Genomic DNA, 21018 nt, shown 5'->3' with positions numbered 1-21018 from the left:
TCCGATTGGACGAAAGGAACTGAACTCCACGAACCAATGGCACACCACATCCTTTACCAATGCAGGTCCTCGGATGAGCAATGGCCCAATCCTAAAGAAGGATCGGCACGCTTAGATTTACATAGACATGCTATAAATAGGAGATTGTGCAGGAGGCGGTATTTTGAGCTGTGCTGTGTTGGGGATTTAGTCAACGCGACGGAGAAACTGCCTGAGCCGGCAAAATTAACCCCGGGCCACAGAAAAGGCTCCCAGAAGGCCGTGAGCAAAACCCATAAGAGAAGGGGGCGCAAAAAGTAGGAAAGAGCTATGTTATTTACTTGTGTAATGGCACGGTAAGATAATGGCCATTGTTTTACACATAAGCAGGCATTACATTTTGTACTATGTATTTAATATGGTTGAAATACATCAAATGCATCAATAAACACTGTATGTAACTTTCTCATTTTCTTTAGACCACATAATTAAACGTTTATGTTACATAAAAAAAAACTGAAGTAATAGTCTTTGGTGCCAAAGAAAAACGATTACAGGTCACCAGAGAACTTCAATCTATACACCTAAAAACCACAAAACAGGCGAGAAATTTGGGTGTAGTGATGGATGCAGACCTAAACTTAGAAAAACACATTAAGACAATAACAAAATCAGCTTACTATCACCTCAAGAATATATCAAGGATAAAAGCTCTGATGTCTCAACAGGACCTGGAAAAACTAGTCCATGCATTCATCTTTAGTAGGCTTGATTACTGTAACAGCATCTTTACAGGTCTAACCAAAAAATCAGTCAGACAACTACAGCTCATTCAGAATTCTGCTGCTCGAGTCCTCACTAAGACCAAAGAAGTGGACCACCTGAGGTCTTCACACCGGCTGCCTGACCGTCAGAGGATAGACTTTAAAGTTCTGATGCTGGTCTATAAAGCTCTGAATGGTTTAGGACCAAAATACATCAGTGACCTCCTGACCCAGTATGAACTTTCCAGATCCCTCAGGTCATCTGGATCTGGTTTTTTATCAGTTCCCAGAGTCAGAACCAGACATGGAGAAGCTGCATTCAGCTTTTATGCTCCATATATCTGGAACAAACTCCCAGAAAGCCTCAGATCAGCTGAAACACTCAGTTTATTTAAATCCAGGTTGAAGACTCCCCTATTCCCAGCTGCATTTGAATAAAACACCAAATCCACACTTGTAAGCTTAAATTTCAAAACTTACATTTTAACTACTGATTTTATCTAGTGTTTTTTTTAATCAATTTTAAATCATGCTTTTTATTTGTTTTTGTTTTTTAATGTCTCTGTAAAGCACTTTGAATTACCTTGTTGTTGAATTGTGCTATATAAATAAACTTGCCTTGCCTTGCCTAAAAATGTATACCCCAATAAGTATATTACAGACAGCTACACAACACGAGGTCAGTCAGTTAGAAATACAAGTCTAATTTCAGCTTCACACTATTTTTCATTAGAAAAAATCAGATGGTTACATACTTAAATTTACATAAAGTGTCATAAATCTGCACTGTCATCAGCACATTTTTCACCAATGCAAAGGTAGTGGAGCCCAGGGTACGACTGGCCATTTTTGACTACTTTTCATTTTACCTTTAAAAACTATTTACTTTCCCTTGTTTGGTAAAATTATTTTCAGCATAATCTGACATGTCTGAATTTACAGTTATTTTTTTCATTCTGAGATACTGCATAAACACCAAATCACACAAAAATGAATTCAAAGTAGGAAGGGTTAGGGTTAGGGGTTAGTGAACCCCCCATGTTCAATGGTTTACTTTGCCAAATTCTTAATTTTTGCACCAGCACTGGAGAATGAAGAGAATGAATTCCATTAGAATCAGGCCTTACACTGAACGTCTTAATTCACTGGACCGGTCTGTTATGTTTTAATATAGTGTTTCATTTGTCTCCGATTTCTTCGTAGGGAACTTAAGTCTGACTTGTTAAAGTATGAATGTCTTTTTTTTTTTTTTGCACAGCTTGTACACATTTTACTTTCACTTTACAAAATGGTTATTGTATTTAATTGTCATGAAGTGGAAAGAATGAGAGGACCCAAATGCAAACACTGGAACAGAACTTAAACTGAAAACGTGCCTTTATTTGTGGCAGAACAAAACACAAACGAAAAAGCAAAGGGAGACAAAGACTAAACTATCAAAACCTGAACTGGGAAACAACTAAACATAAGTACATGGAACATAAAGACCTGAAACCCAGACCATGAGGCACCTGAGACTCACAAACACAAGGGGAGATGAGCAGACAATCCAGCAACAAGCAATGAAAGATGGAAGATAGATTTATTTCACAAAGCAGCTGATGTGTAAGTGCTGTTTTAGCTTTGAAACTTAACATCGGCATTTTAACAAGTAAACTTAGTGGTTTGGCTAAAAAAGTGTATGCTCACTGGACACTTTATTAGGTACCCCTTGCTAGTGCCTTCCAGACCGCCTTAATTTGTACTAACAGATTCAACAAGGTTCCTTCAAAACTTTAGACTATATTCATGTGGGGTATATTACTGTGCATCGACACAGTGAGCAACAAACCCTCGGTAGGCTGTTGTAAAAAGGAAATGAAAATCAGATACGATTACACCACCTGCAGCCTGAAATGTTGATACAAGGCATATCTATGCTGAATTCTGACCTGATCATGTAAATGTTGCAGCAGAAATTGAGACTCATCAGCTAAGACAAGGTGTTTTATACCTACCACTGTCCCGTTTTGGTGAGCCTATGCTAAATGTAGCCTCAGTTTCCTGTTCTTAGTTGACAGGAGTGGCCAACAGTGTGGTTTTCAGCAGCTGCAGCTCATGTTTTAAGCTTCATTTTCGGTCCATTTCGGTTACTATTGCTTTCTCCATCAGCTCGAAGCAAGTCCAGTTATTCTCTTATGACCTCTGAAATCAACAAGGCATTTTATTGCCACTCACTGGATATTTCACACAATTCTTTGTAAACCCTCGAGATGATTGTGTGGAAAAATTCCAAATCACCACCTGCAACTGCCATGTTCAAAGTCACTCAGTATAACCTTTCTTCCAGATTATAATGCTTGGTTTAACTAATGTGTCTATATGCTTAAATATACTGAGGTGCTGCCGTGTGACTGGCTGATACGAATATGATATAGATTAGATATTAACATTAATAAGCAGTTGAAAAGATGTACCTAACAAAGCAGCAGTGAGTGCACATCCATACATAGATAAAATCCATATTAGAAGAGTATATTAGTAATTTATAATAATGTTAAGAAATATACTCTAAAACACTTCTTCAGTAAAGACTCAGAGAAGAGAAACACACAGAACTTCTTGCTAGCAAAGGCAGCCTCCAGCACTGAGAAACTGCCCCGGTCTTTATTTATACTTCAGTGAGCGTTTGTTCCTTACATTGGAATGTGGAGGTGTGTGTGTGTGTGTGTGTGTGTGTGTGTGTGTGTGTGTGTGTGTGTGGCCCCATAAACAACTTCCCTTAACCTGCTGGTCTGGAAAATCCAACAGTTCATCTATATGTAAAAAAAAAGCACTTAAACTAAAACTGACATAGCTACGTTAATCCTACCGTAAAACAATAAGACAAGGTACGACCTCTCTCATGCTAGGATGTGGGGTTGAACACCCTAGAATGTTACAGACCTCCTAGGATGAGACATTCTTTCAATATGCCACCAACTATATACTTCTACACACAAATGATTACATGCAGTATTCTACCATATGCAAACTTATATCATTAAAAGACTATACTGACTACTAAGTACAATTTTCCATTGACAATTAATATACTTAATTTGTAATAGAATAATAAAATAATAAAACAGTAAAATAAAAACAATTTAAACTCAATTTAAAATAATCAATAAAAAAAAACACAAACAAAAAAAACAAAAAAACAAAAAACAAAAAACACACAAAAAAAAAAAAAAAAAGGTGATGCATAAAACTAACCACAGTTGGCCAGATTAGAGTCAAGTACAGCACAGATGTGATTACTTACATGCAGTTAAACAAAACAGGTCACAGTTGCTGCTAATAACACGATGAAACCAACACGAGCCTGCTCAGAATACACAAGATGCACCTGAGCTTATTTTTGATATCAACAAGTACAAGTTCAAAGAAAAGTTATTTGCTCTTTGTGTGTTTACTATGCTGTGAATTTAATTTAATAATTTTATTTCATTTAAAGTAGCCTCAACTCGTCTCACCTCATGTCTCAACCTCCACTGAGATCTCTGGTGCAAGGAGAGGATTTGAGGAAAGAAATGGCGAAACTGAAAAATAAGAACTGAGAAAGAGGATTGGATTCAACAGCTGCATTTAGTTTGTTCTTGAGCACAGTAGTGAACTCCAAATTGCTCCTGGTCTGATATAAAAGCTTAATATAAATGCCAGTAAATGAAGTACACTGTGTAACCTTGAGGTGCAAAACACAACATCAAAGTTCAAAAGACAAAAATGAACAACCTGATAATCAAATCAGTGAGCCCTTTCCTCATAGTATCTACCACCAACAAAACATTTTTAGAATGCTAACACTCTCCTCCAGTACCTTGGCGCACCCTGTACCCCCACAACATCCAAAGACTTGAGAAACTCAGCATGAATCTTATCTTGGGCCACCCCCTCCAAACAGAGGCTAAAGAACCCCTTTGAAACCACAGACTGCAGTCCACATGGGGAGGACATTGACAGTCTTACCCACTGCATCACAGGTTTTACATCAGCTCTTTACCCTCAGTGCCACTGGAGGAAAGAACTTTCAGTTGCTATCCATGTACAATGTCCCCACACCTCCAGTCCTGCTGGAGGTGTGATGGATGTAAACACTGCTCTCCCTGAAGTGTTCAGGACCCCAATCATCCACAATGACCTGGCCAAGATACTGAACTCTAAGTTGACCCTGCATTCAGAATAAAGTGGTGTAAAAAGTCAAAGGACTATATATAAATAACAGTGCATTTCCATCTGCTATTGGCTCTAATTCTCACTTCTAATGTCCAAACTACATCACTGACTTTAATGAACATACAACCTCAGAGTGATTTCTTTAGTCAAGGTAAATCCATTCATGTGCACGGTATAGCTGCCAAACATGGCTTTCCCTGATCATTCTTAGCTAGCTAGGAATGTTAACAACTGATTAGCTTACAAACACACATTTAACTTACAAGAAAGTGTGCCAGGGCCTCAAGTCTTTTTGTCAGTCCAGTTTACTGCAGAACACCTCACGCTGTCAGTTTGAAACAGTCAGGTTTGGTTTTGGAAAATAAAGGCTGGACCTCCTCTCTCCATCCCCACTCCATCCACCCTTCCCAAACTAACATATGCAAGTTTCTCTATGATTGCAGCTCCCAGTCAAAGCTGTCATTATTACGTTGCATGCCAATCTTACAACATTAAGTTAGTAATTGGAATTAAGCTTATGAGAAAGAATACCCCATGAACACTAAGCAACATGATGAGAACTACTAATATTGGCAGAAATATTTATTTGAAGATAACTTTACTGTTTTAGTTTACCCCATTTCCATCTGCCGAGTGTCATGTGATGGCTGTGTGCAGGCAGAAATGGTGGACCCAAAATGCAGACTCACGGAAACTAAACAAATTAAACACAAGGTGCTATAAATCAAAAACAGCAAATACTGGAGCCCAGAAAACAACTCTAAACAACCAAACAAGAAAAGGTTGCCAAAAGGTGCAGGCGGTCAGGAAAACAGTTCCAAAAAAATTCAGGGGCCAGCCTGGAGGTTGACAGCACAAAAGTCCAAACCTGGGCAGTTCAGGAAGCCGACCGTGCGAAAAGCAACGGCAGCGAGGCAAGCGAAGGAGGTCCGGAGGCCGGCCATGCAGAGAGCAGCGGCGGCGACACAGCTGGCCGCGACAGCGATGATGTCCAGCCAACGGCCTGGAAAGTGGCCAGACAGGGCGAGGACGAGCAGGGACAGACGGTGCGGGGACAGACGGTGCGGAGACCTCCGGCGTAGACAAAGTGAAACCAGCCCGTGCAAAGGCCTCAGGCAGAGACGAAGCAGGACCAGATGGCAGCATGGCAACCGCAGGCAACGAAACAGATGGTGGCGCTGCAGGCGACGGCGTGGAAGCCGCAAATGGTAGCGCTGCAGGCGACAAAGGCTATACAGGTCTCTCGGACCCTCCAGTGGAGACAGGAGACGGCTGGAGTAGTCCAGAACCCCCAGCAGGAACAACAGACCAAGGCCGGACGGGGCCCTCGGACTCTCCAGCAGGAACAGGTGGCTGAACGGGCCCCTCGGGTCCTCCAGCGGAGACGGAAGACAGCTGGAGCGGTTCTCCAGAACCCCCAGCAGGAACAGATGGATGGACGGGCCCCTCGGGTCCTCCAGCAGGACCAGGTTGCAGAACAGATGAATGAGGAGAGGAGTGACAATGGCGCCTGCGCCGTTTCCTACGGGATGAAGGAACAGGAACCAGTGAAGAAATGGAGACCTCCTCCTGATCCTCCGACCACATAGCCGCTAGGAAAAAGCCAGGCGAACGAGATCCCCACTGGCGTGGGGAGGGAGAGGAAGTCCGTGGCAGCGGTGCGGAAACTGTCCCGTTGTGGTGACCACTGCGGAAGCTGCTTTACAGCGAGCTCAGACCGCTGCTGCATTGGCGTGGTGAGAGAGGGCAAGCTCACGTGCCCTGACCTACTCCCTCCATGCAGTGATGGTGCTGCCCAGATTGGCATCCGAAGCAAACTGCTGAAGCCGGGAGCTGGTTTTCACCATTGTTTCCACTGTGCTCAGTCCCACAGACATAGCCCGTAGGCTGTCGGACTGGGATATGCGGTCCAGCAATTTAACCAGCCTTTCCATCTCAGCGCCTGACTCCGAAGTGAAAAGGTTTGCGGGGTCCATGTTCTGGTTGTGATCTTCTGTCATGTGACGGCTGTGTGCAGGCAGGAATGGTGGACCCAAAATGTAGACTCACGGAAACGAAATGTGAACTCAAAACAGCTTTAATGCTGAATTCAAAAGGGAAACAAAACTAGGAATACAAAATAAGCTTATGCAGCCAGAACACACAGGAAGATGAGGGTAGAGCACAACACCAACAAACTGAAACACAGGGCTTAAATACATAGAGGGAGCAATCAGGGAATGGGCAACAGGAGGGAAAAACAGCTGGGGCAAATCAGGCCTAACGAGACAAAGGAAGCAAAACCAGACGCATTTACATGAGACACGGTCTTTCAAAGTAAAACAGGAAACATAACACAGACTGAACTTACAGACACTGGCTGTTTCCCAAGTAAGAGACTGCACGCTTGAAGTACGCGCACTACACGTACTACGTACGGTGCGTACTATAAGTACGAGAAGTGCGGAAGTGAGAGGCCTGTGAAATGGGACGCTTCGTCGCGCTGTTCAGGTTGCCTAGCAACCATGATACGAACCGCGAGACACGTTACATACAGCTTTGTTTGACAGAAATGAAGGAGAAAAATGTTTTGTTGGTCATTCATTTTTGTCATGACATCACTTTAGTTGAGTATCTGAGGCTGAGACCACGGGACTGTAAAACATGATTGTTGGGCTTCATTTCTGTGCTGAACAGTCATTTAAGATTAGTTAGTAAATAACAATTAGTTAATGTTGTTCATGAGACTAAAGTCAACTCACTGTGGCAATGTAAATATAATATGGCCAATATTATAGTATTGTCAGATTATTATGAGATATATATATATATATATATATATATATATATATATATATATATATATATATATATATATATATATATGTAGAGTCACTGACTTTCAGCTTGTTGTGTTTGTGGATATATGACTGACTTTAATTATTAAGCATTCGCACATAAATGGGTGACGTCATATTCAGTACTTTTGACAGTTCACTCTTCGGCCGCTCCATCTTATTAGGGAAATTCCACATACATGTCAGTTTCAAAACTCAACCCCATCATTTAATTTGTTTTTGATTGAAATTGAATATTACTTAAATTCTCTTAAATTAACTTCCAATATAAAAGGTTTATCATTGATTGAAATTCATTCAGAAATGTTTAACGAATGAGCTGTCACAACTTTCAAGTACAAAGTTGTTATGAAGTCTGTCACATTCCTCCCCTCTTTTTTTCTTTTCTATCCTTTATTTATTTATCCTTCTTATTTCATTGTACTGTATATTGTTACTCTTATTTGCCTTGTATGTCTACTGTACAAACTGAACTGGAATGACTGACTGTTCGCTTTATAATTTCAATAAAGTTTAGAAAAAAAAAACAAGAAAAACCTCTTCGGCCGCTCCCTTCTGCTGTATTTTGCGGCAAAATTATCCACACCCATCGCCGCGCTATGAATTGTGGGATATATGGGACCATGAAGCGTGCACCGGACCACGCTTGATATTTGGGGAAATCGACGGCGCATTTGGAGTATGCATTTGAAGTATGCATTTGAAGTACACTTCGAATTGGGACAGCCGTCGTCACGTGGCGGTGACGTAACCGCACTTAAAATGCGTACTTCAAGCGTGCAGACCCTGAATTGGGACACAGCCATTGTTCTCTAAACATTTAGGTCAAACATAGTTCCATCATCTTTTGTTGCTTGACGTTGAGAGTCCTTACAGTATTCAGGTATTGTGCACAACATTACAGCAATTGACACAGACTTAAAAAAAAAGAGAAAAAACTGTTTTAAGTAGACACTTTGATGTACTCTGGATAGCAATCTCCTTCATCTTTGTCATTTGGAAGAATTAATAATTCAAAATCCATATAAATCCACCTTGATGTGACCTTACCAAAGACCATCTTCAATCAGCCTCTCAGTATCTGTAAAGGCCACATAGCTGTATGTAGTCTTGTTGCTCTGATCATTGTCAAGGATTTCAACTCTGCCATGTTGGAATACACCAGCACAGAAGTAGGTGGTCCCAAGATCAATTCCAACTGCTGCCCCTTTGGACAGGAATGTTCTGACACAGTTAAAAAGCTCACAAGATGTATTATTCCAGCAGGGGCTGATAAAGGCCTTTAATGCAAACAAGCCATTCCATATTGGAAAAATTCTGTAAGTAGTAGTGTTAGATTTTTTATTTCTATTTTCTGTTTTAACCCTCTCGAGGCAGGCGTTGCAGATTTGCAACAGTTAAAAACTAACAACCTGATTACCTCAGATACATGTTTTATGAGTTTTTTTTACTCAGAAGTACCACTGCAGGACTTGATTGTGCATTAGCAACAAAAAGTTTAATTTGAGCCTGAGAGGGTTAACAGCAAACACTAATATAAGTTCATTTTGGAATATTTATTTCAATGGGAATCTGTTGATTTCCTTGAATTTTCAACAATGACAGCCATTGTCACCTCTAAGGTGATTGCTGGGATAATTGAATAGGTAAGTGTCTGATGTTCTTGGATTTGAGCCATCTGAGGGATTTTTATCGTTTTTACTTAATGAAGTAGATTTCATGCAGGCTTGTCTATTCTGTATGGAGCCCCACAAAGAACATTGGAGAAAAAAAAATGCATTCGAGATCTCACAAAATGTTTGCGAGATCTCGCAAAACTTCAAACTGGTGGGTAACATACGTCTCCGAAAATGTCGGAGCACTTTTGCAAATATGTGATGTCTTGATAAACCGAGCAGATATTTGAAGTTCACACAGCTACATTTTCGGCTGAAAATATCTTGAAAGTTTATTTTGTGACCCAGAAAGAATAATATTAAAACTAAGTAGATGCTGCCATGTTGGAAACTGGAATTGGCTGGGCCAAGCTATGAATTCCGGGAAAGGTTGGGCCATGAAGGATACACCTGACACATCCTTCAAATTGAAATGAAATGAAGGACGCATTTGTCAGCCGCGTTTGGAGCAGCCTTAGAATTGGGAGAACCTTCATCGCCTGGCTGTGATGTAATCGGTCTACAAATGCAGCCTCTGAAGGATGCAGTCTAGGTTTTGGGACAAAGCTAAAGTTACATTACAAGATTTTATGATAGCATAATGTGCATAATAGCATTAAAAAGAAAGTAGCAAAATTAATCCAATATAAAAATATGTAATCTTTGCTGTGGGTGCTCTAAGGAAATCACAGGAATAACATTGCAATAGAAAGAAAGAACTAACAGCATCTATGGGTCTGAGTGGTTCCTGTATAAATCCAAAAATGCATGCAGGAACTGAGGGGATCAAATGACTGGAAAACTCACAAAGAAAAACTAGTTTAGGCATGAAAATGAGACAGTGTTATCATGGAGGTTGTAGTGATCAGGCGGAGAACTGCTGTGCCAGCTGCCATCTTAATGAGAGTGATCCCACACAGCTAGGTGAGCACCTCACTTGCAGTAGCTCCACCCCTAGCACACCTGCCCACAGAGAAAAAAATAAAAATAAAAACAAAATACAAGGACAAAGCCAGCTCCAGTTTGCTTTGTGGGTCTATAAGATGGATTTGTTTTAAACCACTGTGTTGCATTACCTTTAATGTCTATGGCATGGTCTAATCTCTGTAATAGAATACTATGGCTAACAGTACTGAATGCTGCACTGAGGCCCATTAATAGAGATAGGCCGATCATATCTGAAGCAAGACTGAAGCAATAATTATTGGTAAGACTTCTTTGAACAGTCTTATAGGAATGGAATCGAATAGACATGTCGATGGTTTGAAATGATTACCGAATTTAACTCAGAAAGATCAATCGCACAATTTAATTTAAGGACAAAACCACAAACTCTAAATTGACAGTGTAAAATTCTAGTGAAACATATATATTTTAAATGTTAAATTCCTGGAAAACATGGACCAGTATTCTTGAAGAAGTTTCTACTTATGCAAAGTGGTTGCTGTCTGCTTTTGCCTTGTTCACCAGGTATTATAGTTGACCTCACAAATAAGGTTACATTAGATAGGGCATCACAGTTTCTCCACCTCATCCTACTTTTTCCATAAAACAAAAACCCCTAGTGGACACCATACATTTTTTTTCTTGTGCATGGTTGAAAGTTACATACTCACATGAAGATCATGCAAATGAAACAGAAATAGTGGAATAAAAAAAAAAGAAAGACAAATTGGATGCTCTAAAATTCGTATTTGTCAAAAATTCGATGCAAATATTCTATGATGCAAAATTTTAATGCTTTTTCAATTTTCAACAAACATTATGTTTAATCACACCAATTCATTGCAATGAAAAATGTATTTTAATAACATACAAATACTTTAACTTTATATTTATATGCACACCATAGATCTTTTATTAGTTTAAACCCATACAGAAACAGAAAATCAGTCAAATTTAATGAATCATATGTGACATGTGAAAACTTACAGGCATCCTTAAGTCAGCAGGATCTGATGACAAGATATGATTGAAATACACGCTTTAAGCTTTGATTCTATATGTTTAACAAAAGTAATGCATTAACTGTTCAGGAAATGCAGGCATTTTTATAAATAGTCTTCCATTTTCAGTGACTCCAAATTAAAAGGACAAACTAACACCTTTTTCAGTGTAAGGATTCTGCTTGATACTTAGATAACGATCTTTGGCAGATAACGACTGCTGCATTTCCTCTCTTGAGATACTCTACTAGGCCACCTTTAGTTGCTGCTTGTTTGTAGGTCTGTCTGGTTTCATGTCTGGCTTTAATAACTGAAAACCCTGCTCTATTGGTAAATGGGGCACCTGTGCACACTACTTTATACAACTTACCTAATTCAGCTATTCAAACAAGCACTTTTTTCTGTGCTTTTTCTATATACAGTGGTGTGAAAAGGTGTATGGCACCTTCCTGATTTCCTATTTTTTTGTATGTTTCTCACCAAACAAATTTAAATATGAGACAAAGATAACACAAATAAACACAAAATGTAGTTTCAAAATGAAGGTGTTTATTATTAAGGGGGAAAAAAATCCAAACTTACATGACCCTGTGTAAAAAAAAATGATTGCGCGCCCCCATTATAACATAAAAAAAAAAAACTGTGGGGCATCACATCTTTGGAAACCTGAGTTCAATTTCTCTAGCCACATCCAGGCCTGATTACTGCCATGCCTGTTCTCGGGCAAGATACTGTGGGCCAAGAAACTAGCCCCAAATTGCTGTCAGATGCATCCATTGGAGTATGAATGCATGTCGATGTTAGAAGGCACTTAGAGAAAAGTGCTTGTGCCAGTGGGTGTGAAAGAGTGAATTAGCCAAGCTGTGTAAAGCACTTTGTCTGGTCAGAGTAGAAAAGAACCAGTACATTTACCACCCAAAAGAAAAAGTCTTTTGTCCATCTTCTTCCGATTATCTGGGGCCGGGTCGCGGGGGCAGTAGCCCAAGCAAACAAGCCTAGACCTCCCTCTCCCCAGCCACTTCCTCCAGCTTGTCCGGGGAAACAAGAAGGCATTCCCAGGCCACCCGAGAGATATAATCTCTCCAGGGTGTCCTGACCCAGAGTGGGGACTCCACCCTTTTCCGAGCCCAAATAAATCCAGTCCATTTCCCATTTACAGTATTTACACCTGCATTCAATTTAGAATCACCAGTTAACCTAGTATGACTGTGAACCGTGAACCCCTCTATGTCGCTACACTGTTGTTAAGTTAATGAGGATATTTAGGCAACACTGAACCCCATGCTGAGTTTTACAGAGTGAATGATTTGTAAATTATGTGTTCTATCCAGTTAACTTTTTTGTCTTTCAGGATTTAACATACTTGATGACTGACCCTAAGACCATTCCTCTCCTGTTGTTCTTTTAAGAGTGGGTAAGAGGCATTTAATTTCTGTGTTCACATACAAGTGAACAGAATGTGATAAATGTTTTAAGTTACTGCTTGATATAACATTTTAAGCAACCTGACTTATATGACACATAGTAAAACCTCCCCAAAAGAAATTCACACAGGTTTGTTTCCACTTCTATATATAGTTAGTGAGTACAAGTATGTTTCTGCATTTGCTTTTAAATTATTCTTCCATTTTCTTCTGGAGACTGTAATGGCACCTAATTACTGCAATACCACATTTTTGATCTGACTAAATTCAGTAAATGTTTGTGTCGAGTCTACAGTGGAAAACATCATAAAACCATGAGGGCTATGGCTTTCATTTTCCCCTCGGTACCCACCTGACACAAGTTTCCAACTCAAACATCTTTTGCTTTAGAAAGTAGCCATTTCCTCTTAGTAAGCCACAGATTGGTGGCAAGTTGTTAATCTTGTTGATGTGTGAGTTAAAACTGCAGTGGCAATTCAACCTGAAGTTTAGTAACTGTGTTCAAACCACAGTTACTAATGATAGGTACTAGCTGGCTACTTGGTTGATAAAGCATCTCTACTGTTTCCAGAGTTACTAATTCCAGAATTAACATAATTTTGGAAAATAAGGAAGGATAATTTTGTCTCAGGTCTTTTACTATAAATGGTAACTGGACTGATCCTTATATAGTGCTCTTCTACTCTATTTAAATACTCAAAGCACTTTTTACAACATGTCATTTTCACACTTTCTATGTAACATTCATGCTCTGATGAACCACAGCCATCCACAAGATAGATAGTTGTAAATTCAACATTCAACTCATGTTTGGCAGCAAAACTACAAACAGGAATAAAATGCAATCATGGTCAGCTTCCACTTCTACTGTAAGGAGTCACATGAGAATCTCTCAAATCAAAAAGTTAGGGGAAACCACAGAGCTGTGATGTCATGGAAGGTCCCGTAGTAGAGTACATATAGATGAGTGATGAGGAAGTGCACCAGAGTCAGTGTGTTTCTTCGTGACAGAGATGGAACTAAAACTTGTGCTTAGCGTCTTTGTGCTGTACATTGAGGGTGAGTGTTTGACTTTTTACACTCTTTGGCAGTGTTCGATCTGATAAGTGCTGAAATAGGATCGTAACCTACATGACTGGAAAAAGCAGATGAACACAGTGAGGATGACTATGCCTTGGAGTAAACAACTTCCTTCTGAGGCTGTTTGTGATCTTTTACATTTAGATGATTTATTATATAGAGAAAATTATGGTACAATTACAAGCTCTCATATTTCACACAGAAAGTGCTTCAATTTTCAGTAAAAGACTCTGTTTCATTAGTTATGCATTAGAGGAATTTGCATTTGGATTTCTGTTTGCTCATGTTCACATCAACTGAACCTAGAAAGTTGGGATGCTGCATAAATTGTAAATATAAACTGAATGCAGTAATTTGGAAATCTGCTAAACCCATATTGTATGCACAGTAGAACATAGAAAACATATCAATTGTTTATACTGAAACTTTGTACAATTTCATAAAAATAATAAGCTCATTTTGAATTTGATGGGAGCAACATTACTTAGGAACACTTCCTATCACTGTGTTTGTGTTTGCCATAAATGCAGGTTAAAGCTCTATCGTGCAATACATTAGTCTCTATGCGTAGCACATCTGGTAAGACACCATTAGTGCTATTAAAAGCATGTAAAACAGCTTGGCTTGATAGGAGGAGGTCTGGGTGAACTGGCCTACCAGGATCCTGACCTTTCACCTGTTGAGAACATGTAGCATATCGTGAAACAAAAAATACAACAAAGAAGTCCCAGGAGTAGCTATAATCCTGTCATAAAAGAACAGGATAACATTCCTCCCCCAAAGTCCAGTAACTGCTCCCTTAAGTCCTCCTATGTTTATGGACAGCTCTTAAGAGAGTTGTATTTTTTTTTTTATTAAAATGATAGATTTTCTCAGTTTTAATATGTTATTGTTTTTGTTCTGTTGTAAATAAGATGAGGGTTTGTGGCGTCAAATTGTTGCATTGTGTTTTATTTACATGTTACAGTACCCTGGCATTGTTGGAACTGGGGTTGTATGTTGAACCAGTTCACAACTTCTCAACTCTGTTAAATGACTGACATAAAATGAAAGTTCTTTAGGACAGTTTCTTCTATGACATAGAGTATATATGTAGACTGGCCCTTTAATAGTTGTCAGTAATGGAATGATACAGATGAAAACCTTATAATGAGACAAAATAGACAAAGGAGACTGGCTTTAGCTTTGCATAAGAGCAAACAACGTAACATACACAGTATACAATGTATATATTTTAGTTAGCATTAAGAACTTACTGAGAAATTACATTTTCTGTATTGATCAGGCAATACAAATAAAATTAAAAAAGAAACAGAGACAACCAAAGCCTTGAGGGACATAAAAATGACTGTACTGATGAAAAGTCATCAATACAAATATTGGTGGTTGTCAGTTGATGTAATGGCATGACTAGCACACAAACTGCAAAAATAGCTTTATGACCTCTGCAGTGGTGTCAGTGTGCCCCCAACAAATGTGTTTTCCGTGTGTTATTTGAAACCCACAGAAAAGAAAAAGCCCCCAAAGGCCCCATGAACAACCTACAGCAAATATATATTTTTTCCTCACACCCGCCCTACTTTCTCTTTCACCTTGAAAGCACTGACCACATTACTTCCTGTTAGAACAGAAATGCATCAGATGTATAACAGGGGGGCTGCTTATTTTGTAGCTGCAATGAACAGCATTTTTTTCCTGTCACACCTCCTCCACACACCTACTGTATATATACACAGTGACAGGCCAGTGGCAGAGGTGGTGGCAGATGAGTCAGACTGTGAAAAGTTTAACTGAACTGTTTAAAACTTAACTTGGACATCTGTATGTGTGCCACTGACTTTTTAATTTCAGCAGATGGTTGCTCACTTGTTTTTACCATGTTAGGAAATGTGTTATGCACATTTCGTTCTCAAAGAAACTTTAACAACGTCAAACTTCCTTTTATTTTATTGCAGTTTCACTTGCAGTATTGCAGCATGTGACGGTCATGGAAGGTGAGAACCTCAGCTTAAGCTGTCCTGTTACCAATGCTGACAAGACCAATGTGGACTGGAAAAACCCTGAAGGATTTGTTATGTTCTTCAATCACAATCAAGGTGAAAATGGCATATTCAGTCACAGTAATGAATGTAAAAACAAAAACTTAAAAAGTGGCAAATGTTTGGGCCAAAATTCAAACAACCTTTGGTGAAAGGCAAACATTAAATAACTTTAAATAAATTGTTTCCAGCCTTAAAGGACAAACGCTACAGAATCGACACACTGTCTGAGTCAAAATTCTCCATCAGTGTTTCCAGCGTCAAATTTAACGATGGAGGCAATTACACATGTTCTCATTATGGAGACCAAATAACAGAGAAGATAGTGGAGGTGACAGTGTTGGGTAAATATTATCTTACGTCTTTCTTTTTACTTTCTTTTCACATCTTTACTAGCGATGGGATCAGACTTTGACAGTTATACTAATTACCAAAACAATTACCACTGTGTTGATCTTGTTTCATAAAACTTTGTCTTTTGTGATTCTTTTGAAGGTTATCCCAAAATGTCAAAAACAAAGCATGAAGGAAAGACTGTCATAAAATGCACTGCTGTGGGGAACCACTTTGCTCCTCAGATTTCTTGGAAAATCGACGATGGGTCAGAATTTCTTGGTAAGTTGGAAGAAAGTGAGAATGATAGTTTGAGGTGTTAGTTAGAAAAATTGCCCTTCAATCAGGATTTTTCCCAGTGGATTTTCCAAAAAGCTGAATTGAGGTGACTACACAAGGGGATGCCATTTTGATATCATTCCCTTGCTGATTACTCATATTTATGTATCATAAAATGTTTTATGATACATAATTGGCAAACAAATGTTTGCTAATTTCTATACATAGATAAAAATAAAAAAAGTTACATGTATATTGTGAACTCAATTCAATTCAATTAAGAGCAGTTAACTAGGAATAAGCACAAAAAGTGAATTTATTTGATACTAGGAAAGGTTGATTCTTTTTGATAATAAATGCAATGTATTCTTCCTAAAACTTAACTACTGTGCTTAAAACCACAGCAGTTAAGAGTGGATGGATGGGTTAGGGTTAGGTTAACATGGGTGTTAACACTTACGTTGCGGAATTTAGACATTTGTAGGTGTATTAAAATTAGTGACAGCAACCAGTGAGTGGGCTCATGTGATGATGATAGCATGACCCACACTTTCTGGAATCTTTGCTACTATGATGAGACTGAACAACGTTCAAATGTTTTTTAAAAAAAAGACTTTAAACAAGGGGGATTTTGAATTTTATTTTGAATTCCACAGAAGAGTAGTTTCCGTTACAAAGGGTTGATTTGATCAAGTGTTGCATTTGTGATGGTGTAAGTTGATGCAATCGATGCTAATGACATCTATCCCATTTTACAGCTCGTAACCAATTCCAACAGGAAGCTAAAAAATACATCTCCACTGGGATGATTGAAATTCTCTCAGTAGAGAAAAGAGTTACTGTGAAGTGTCTTGTTCGTCACCCTGCATTGAAATCAAAACATCTGATGAACTTTGTAAAAATTAGACGAGGCTGTGAGTATATTTCATTCATTTAGTTTTTCAACACCACCACATTATAGCAACAGTTTTAAACATTAAAAGAGTAAAATCATCCATTTTATTATCCATGACTTGTGTACAGTGAATAACTTCTACATAAAATGTTCAATTTGAGGAACAGTGACTGTGTAGTTGTGTCGTCACAGAACAGGGAAAGCACTGGGGTTTTTAACTCATGAACTGCGCCACAAAACAGTCCATAGAACCAGACTGTGAAACTGTCTGACCAAAAATAAAAACAAAAAAAATGGCAAATCCACGTAATTTCCCCATTCTGTGTTGTTAAAAAAATCTAGTTTCCTCTATTCTAATAAAAATGAAGTGTGATTTGCAGATAGTTTTCATGACATCATGAATTTTAACTTTCTCTGAACTGAGTGTTGTTTCTACTCAGTAGTAACACAAGTCCAATTTCTGTCACAGCAAAAGGATCCCACCACACATCCACAGTCAGTCCACATACTGTTAAAGGATCAACAAAAGTGCCAGGGACAACAACCATGTGGATCAGACATAATAGAACAGCAGTGTACTCCACCACAAGAAATGAGAACAAGCCCTTATCAGAGAGCTCAACGGTTCCCTCCAGTCTGCAGGCTTCCACCAGTGACCCAGAGATGTCTATCACTAGATCTCCTCAGATCCCTGTTACAGGCCCTACAGACCCACATCTCAGCACTAGTGGTGAGTGGAAACTGTCTGCATTTTTATTTGTTTTTTATGCCCCGTGGATTTCAAGAAACATAAGGTTTCATATTAGATAACACACCTTAGGATGAGCTTAGGGACACAAAAGAAAGTAGTGGAGAAATGGAAGTTTTAAAAAGAAATACATTTTATTTAGTTCACAATGAATAAAACCCCATTTTACATTTTAAGTTATGCCATACATCATATTTTAAATGAAACTTAAATCCCTCGATCTGCTAAAAAGGAAAGTGAACTTTAGTGGAGAAATTAGCCTACAATACATCTCTTTGTTACTGCTTAGTATTGTGTGTTTAGCATATTACACTAACTGTGAGCCTATGGGGTGGAAACAAGAGTGATCACATACAGTGTCTAAAAGGTCTCTTAACCACTACTGTGGTTGATATAACACCAGATGTGTTTCCTGCAATGGAGAGCTTGAGCTATATGAAACTCTGTCATGTTAGATGTATTCACTGATTGGGAGGCTGCAGCTCTGTGGGCAAACAAAAACTGTTCCGAGAGCATATCTGCTCTGATCGTCAGATATGCTCCAAAAAAAGCAGTTTACGTCTTCTGTCTTCAGTGTTTCAAACCTTGAACACTACTGACATGTAATTGGTTAGAAATGCACTATATATGTGTGAATTTACTCACACAGTAAATTCAGTGTAATATTAAAATTTAAGCAGAATGTGTGCAAAACAGTTATTTGTCTTCCATTTTCGCATGTTACCTGAGCTTTATATATTCAGAAAATTACTGTAAAAAAAAAACAAACACTAAAAATTAATTTTAAAAAAAGTCCTATCGTGTTCAAACAGGGTAAGCAATGACACCATTGAGGCAGTAGGCCCAACAGGTTCTTCAAATATGTGTGTTTGATGCCACCTATTGGTTACTCTGGAAAACTACAAAAAAATGGTTCCATTTGAAAAACATAATAGACCTGGACTGTAGTAGCTTCATAGAGTCTGTGTTAATTATTGTACCTCTTTTCTTTACTACACCTTTAAAGGCTGGACATATTCCCCTGAAACCACAGAGAACATCACCATTGATAACATGGACAGTAACACAACAGGTACATTTACACTCAGCTTGAATAGTTAAAATAACAGTTCCTCTTCTCTGAGAATCACAGAGAACACCATGTGTTTTAAAATCCTTAAGGTTCGGGGTTTTCTCTATTTCCAGGGAATTTTGACTTAAACATGCATAGAAAAGACCAAGAAAATTCATCATTGCTGGTTTTGCTAGTGACATGCCTGATCTGTGGCCTTCTAGTGGTCGTCATTTTTTTTGCTATCAAGCTGAGGAGAGCACACATTGCCTGGAAAAGAGGTAAGCAGGTCACGTTTTCTGTTTGATGTCAGACTAAAGTTGCTGTTATTTATAATTTTACTTGACTATAGTCTGGCTAAAAATCATACATTCTTGCAGCAAGTGTGTTGTACTTTCAGGAATTGTGATCTAAATGTATTTTTATTTATCTTACAAAAGATTTGACAGTTTTTATTGTTACAGAAAATGAAGACTCTAATCCATCAGAGGAGAGCAGTAAATCTAAATCAAGCCATGAAGAAAAGACCTCACAAGCACAACGGAGAAGAGGTACAAAACCTTTTAATTAGATGGTTGTTCGCATCTATGACTGTATTATACCTTCTGTTTAAATGTGAATATTATAAAATGTAGCATTTGCTAAAACATGACTAGGGTCATGTTGGCAGCTTAGAGAAACAGCACACTTGTCAACCAGAGGATAAAGTTCACTTACTTAGGGAACTCAAACTCAAAAATCCAATTAACCTTTACATATTTTGAATCCCAGTTAATGGTCAGGGAGTGCTTTCATTGACACATTTTGCCCAGTACACTGTAAAAACTGCCTTATCCTATCTTAAAAGAGAAAATGGGATATTTATTGGTATTCTTTATTGTTACAGGCCTCTTCAATACAGCCTTCACACAGTATGTTGTTGAAGAACCAGCAAAGACGATCACTTCAGTGCAAAACACAGCTGTGATCACAGCAACAACTTCTCAACATCAAACTACAGCACAAACTTTAGCCAAATGTGATGCGAAGGAGACATCGCTATAACTGTCTTGAAAACACAGTTTTCATGATATCAGCAATTTTCCATTTTTTTCTGCACTTGCATGGCAGAATACAGGGCAATCATTCACTTATTATTGTTAGGAATATGTGCTTACTTATGGTAGGTAGAACCTACCTTTGATCTTCAGCAGCATCAGTTCTTGGTGCCATGAATGCCACAAGATGTTGAAAAAAACGACTTAAAGTATCTACATTATGTTGACATTATTCATCACATCATTTGTCTACTGTACTTTTATCCTTGTTTTCATTCTGTTACATTGCTACAGCTACCGAAGTCCACTGAACTCACTGTTATGTTCATGAGGGTTAGATTTCCTGTGTGTAATGGTCAGTAGAAGATCTCATAAACATATGCTCATGGTCAGACAAAGGAAAACATTTCCCCATACCGATACATAACCTGGACTGTCGAGGTCCATTCAGTCTAACAATTGACGACAAGTTAATCCCCCCCCCTTACATCATCAGTCATGCCATGTTTTTGTTTTATATGAACATTATATGTAACGCACCTGACCTGTATTTACAATAGTAGATAGCACTGCTGCTATATGACTGGCGGATGACCAGCATCAGCAAGAATAAGCATGTCTGCAGGTGTTCCTAATGAACTGTTTGAATGTCTACACAGGATCAAATGTGGCAACATAATATCTGTAATATATACTGTGTGAATATAGCATATATGTTGCCTTGTATGTATATATTTTGTATGTTTGGGTTGAA

At 38.6% G+C, this 21018-nt stretch overlaps 1 protein-coding gene across 2 annotated transcripts; it reads left to right on the top strand.

Moving 5' to 3' along the window:
* The first annotated feature begins 65 nt into the window (after positions 1–65).
* crtam (cytotoxic and regulatory T cell molecule) lies at positions 66–20996 on the top strand. Of its 2 annotated transcripts, XM_080867101.1 has the most exons (11): positions 66–296; positions 12730–12792; positions 15838–15978; positions 16113–16265; positions 16417–16536; positions 17292–17447; positions 17898–18158; positions 19183–19248; positions 19362–19508; positions 19692–19778; positions 20114–20996. In XM_080867101.1, exons 3-11 carry the CDS (start codon positions 15870–15872, stop codon positions 20269–20271), a joined length of 1257 nt encoding a protein of 418 aa, XP_080723227.1. In that variant the 5' UTR covers positions 66–296; positions 12730–12792; positions 15838–15869; the 3' UTR covers positions 20272–20996. The 2 variants fall into 2 exon arrangements, with proteins under 2 accessions (XP_080723227.1, XP_080723228.1); XM_080867102.1 differs by lacking the exon at positions 66–296 and having other exon boundaries at positions 12027–12792; positions 19452–19508.
* The last annotated feature ends 22 nt before the right edge of the window (positions 20997–21018 follow it).

The sequence above is a fragment of the Rhamphochromis sp. 'chilingali' genome (genome assembly GCF_963969265.1).
Source record: "Rhamphochromis sp. 'chilingali' genome assembly, chromosome: 19".
Taxonomy (NCBI): domain Eukaryota; kingdom Metazoa; phylum Chordata; class Actinopteri; order Cichliformes; family Cichlidae; genus Rhamphochromis; species Rhamphochromis sp. 'chilingali'.
This window is presented reverse-complemented; position numbering and strand designations above follow the sequence as displayed.

Bases quoted from the DNA above. Each gene is read 5' to 3' on its own strand.
- crtam (XM_080867101.1), top strand. From the start codon at position 15,870: ATGGAAGGTGAGAACCTCAGCTTAAGCTGTCCTGTTACCAATGCTGAC. The intron at 16,537-17,291 runs GTAAGTTGGAAG...CCCATTTTACAG, and splicing joins CGATGGGTCAGAATTTCTTG to CTCGTAACCAATTCCAACAG. The intron at 17,448-17,897 runs GTGAGTATATTT...TTTCTGTCACAG, and splicing joins TGTAAAAATTAGACGAGGCT to CAAAAGGATCCCACCACACA.